General features: G+C 41.7%; 1 protein-coding gene across 1 annotated transcript in view; it reads left to right on the forward strand.

Annotated features, from left to right (window-relative positions):
* Positions 1–1,117, forward strand: part of LOC106013904 (p53 apoptosis effector related to PMP-22) — a gene marked incomplete in the record, with an annotated part of 10,860 nt that overhangs the window by 4,862 nt on the left and 4,881 nt on the right. The window contains 1 exon segment of the mRNA XM_013090758.2: positions 465–631. Within this exon segment, the coding sequence (XP_012946212.1) occupies positions 465–631 (167 nt within the window).

Here is a 1,117-nt window from a genome sequence, read left to right on the forward strand (position 1 = left end):
GTGTGCGTGAGTGTGTTTGTGTGTATATGTGTGTGTGTGATAGTGTGTGTGTTAGTGTGTGTGTGTGTGTGTATGAGTGTGTGTGTACGTGTGTGTGTCATGTGCGTGAATATTGTTTGTACATGCATTCATGTAAAGGGCCTAGAGCTGTGTTTACATGGGAGTGGGCGCTGTAGAAATGATCTTCATTATTATTATTATTATTAACAACACAGTCCCTCTAGACAACGAGAGCTCTTAGACTTAAATGTAAGACGATGCAAGCATTATTATTCTTTATTAAACAGTCACGGTACACCTTTCCAAATTAAACCCTGTTCATATGACTTCTTGCAGTTGTGAGCGCCGTAAAACCCTTATAAAAACCCCCCAAAACCCCCCCAAAAAAACAAACAAACAAACTTACAAATCCCTGTTCACGAGAAGCTAATAATCATTAACAATTAATGTTCTTGTTTTCCCAGATATTAGCCGTTGTCATGGCAACAGTGGCCGTTGTTCTGACGGTCATTTCTCTGGCAGGGCCTGACTGGGTCAGTGTCAAGTTCTACGAGGGCAAGCTGCAGAAGTCCTGGGGGCTCTGGTGGGAGTGCTGGAGGGTGCACGTTTCCTTTGAGATGTGTGTGGGCGCTGGTGAGATTACTATGAGATATTCCGTTTGCTTAATAAAACACTTTTTGCTGCCTCATCTTGCCGATTGGCGATGTTTGCCACCCAGTTTCTTTGAGTTTCCCCCAAAATGCCTTTGCCTTTGATGGCAAGAGTTTTTACTAAATGAGCATTGTGATGGCAAGGTGTTAAAAAAACTTTCTAGACTGGGGCTGAAAGTGATTCCCAATGATCTACTATGTTCCTTTATTTATTTAAAACTTTTAAAGCATTTTATTATAACAAGACTATAACACGGATAGCTCGAATTTGTTGGAACCGGCCTCGGTAGTTCGAGAGATATCTTCCAAACATAAAGAAGAAGAAAAAAAAAAGCGGGAACGCAGGCACAGTTTGACGGATGCGTGATTTTGAGTCTTCTGTGTTCAACCTATCGGTGTTTATACTGTACCAGCTGGGCCCCCTTTCGATGAAAGGAATGATCGGTGCTGTAATATCAACTAAAAGT

Source organism: Aplysia californica, unplaced genomic scaffold (genome assembly GCF_000002075.1).
Source record: "Aplysia californica isolate F4 #8 unplaced genomic scaffold, AplCal3.0 scaffold01478, whole genome shotgun sequence".
Classification (NCBI taxonomy): Eukaryota; Metazoa; Mollusca; class Gastropoda; order Aplysiida; family Aplysiidae; genus Aplysia; species Aplysia californica.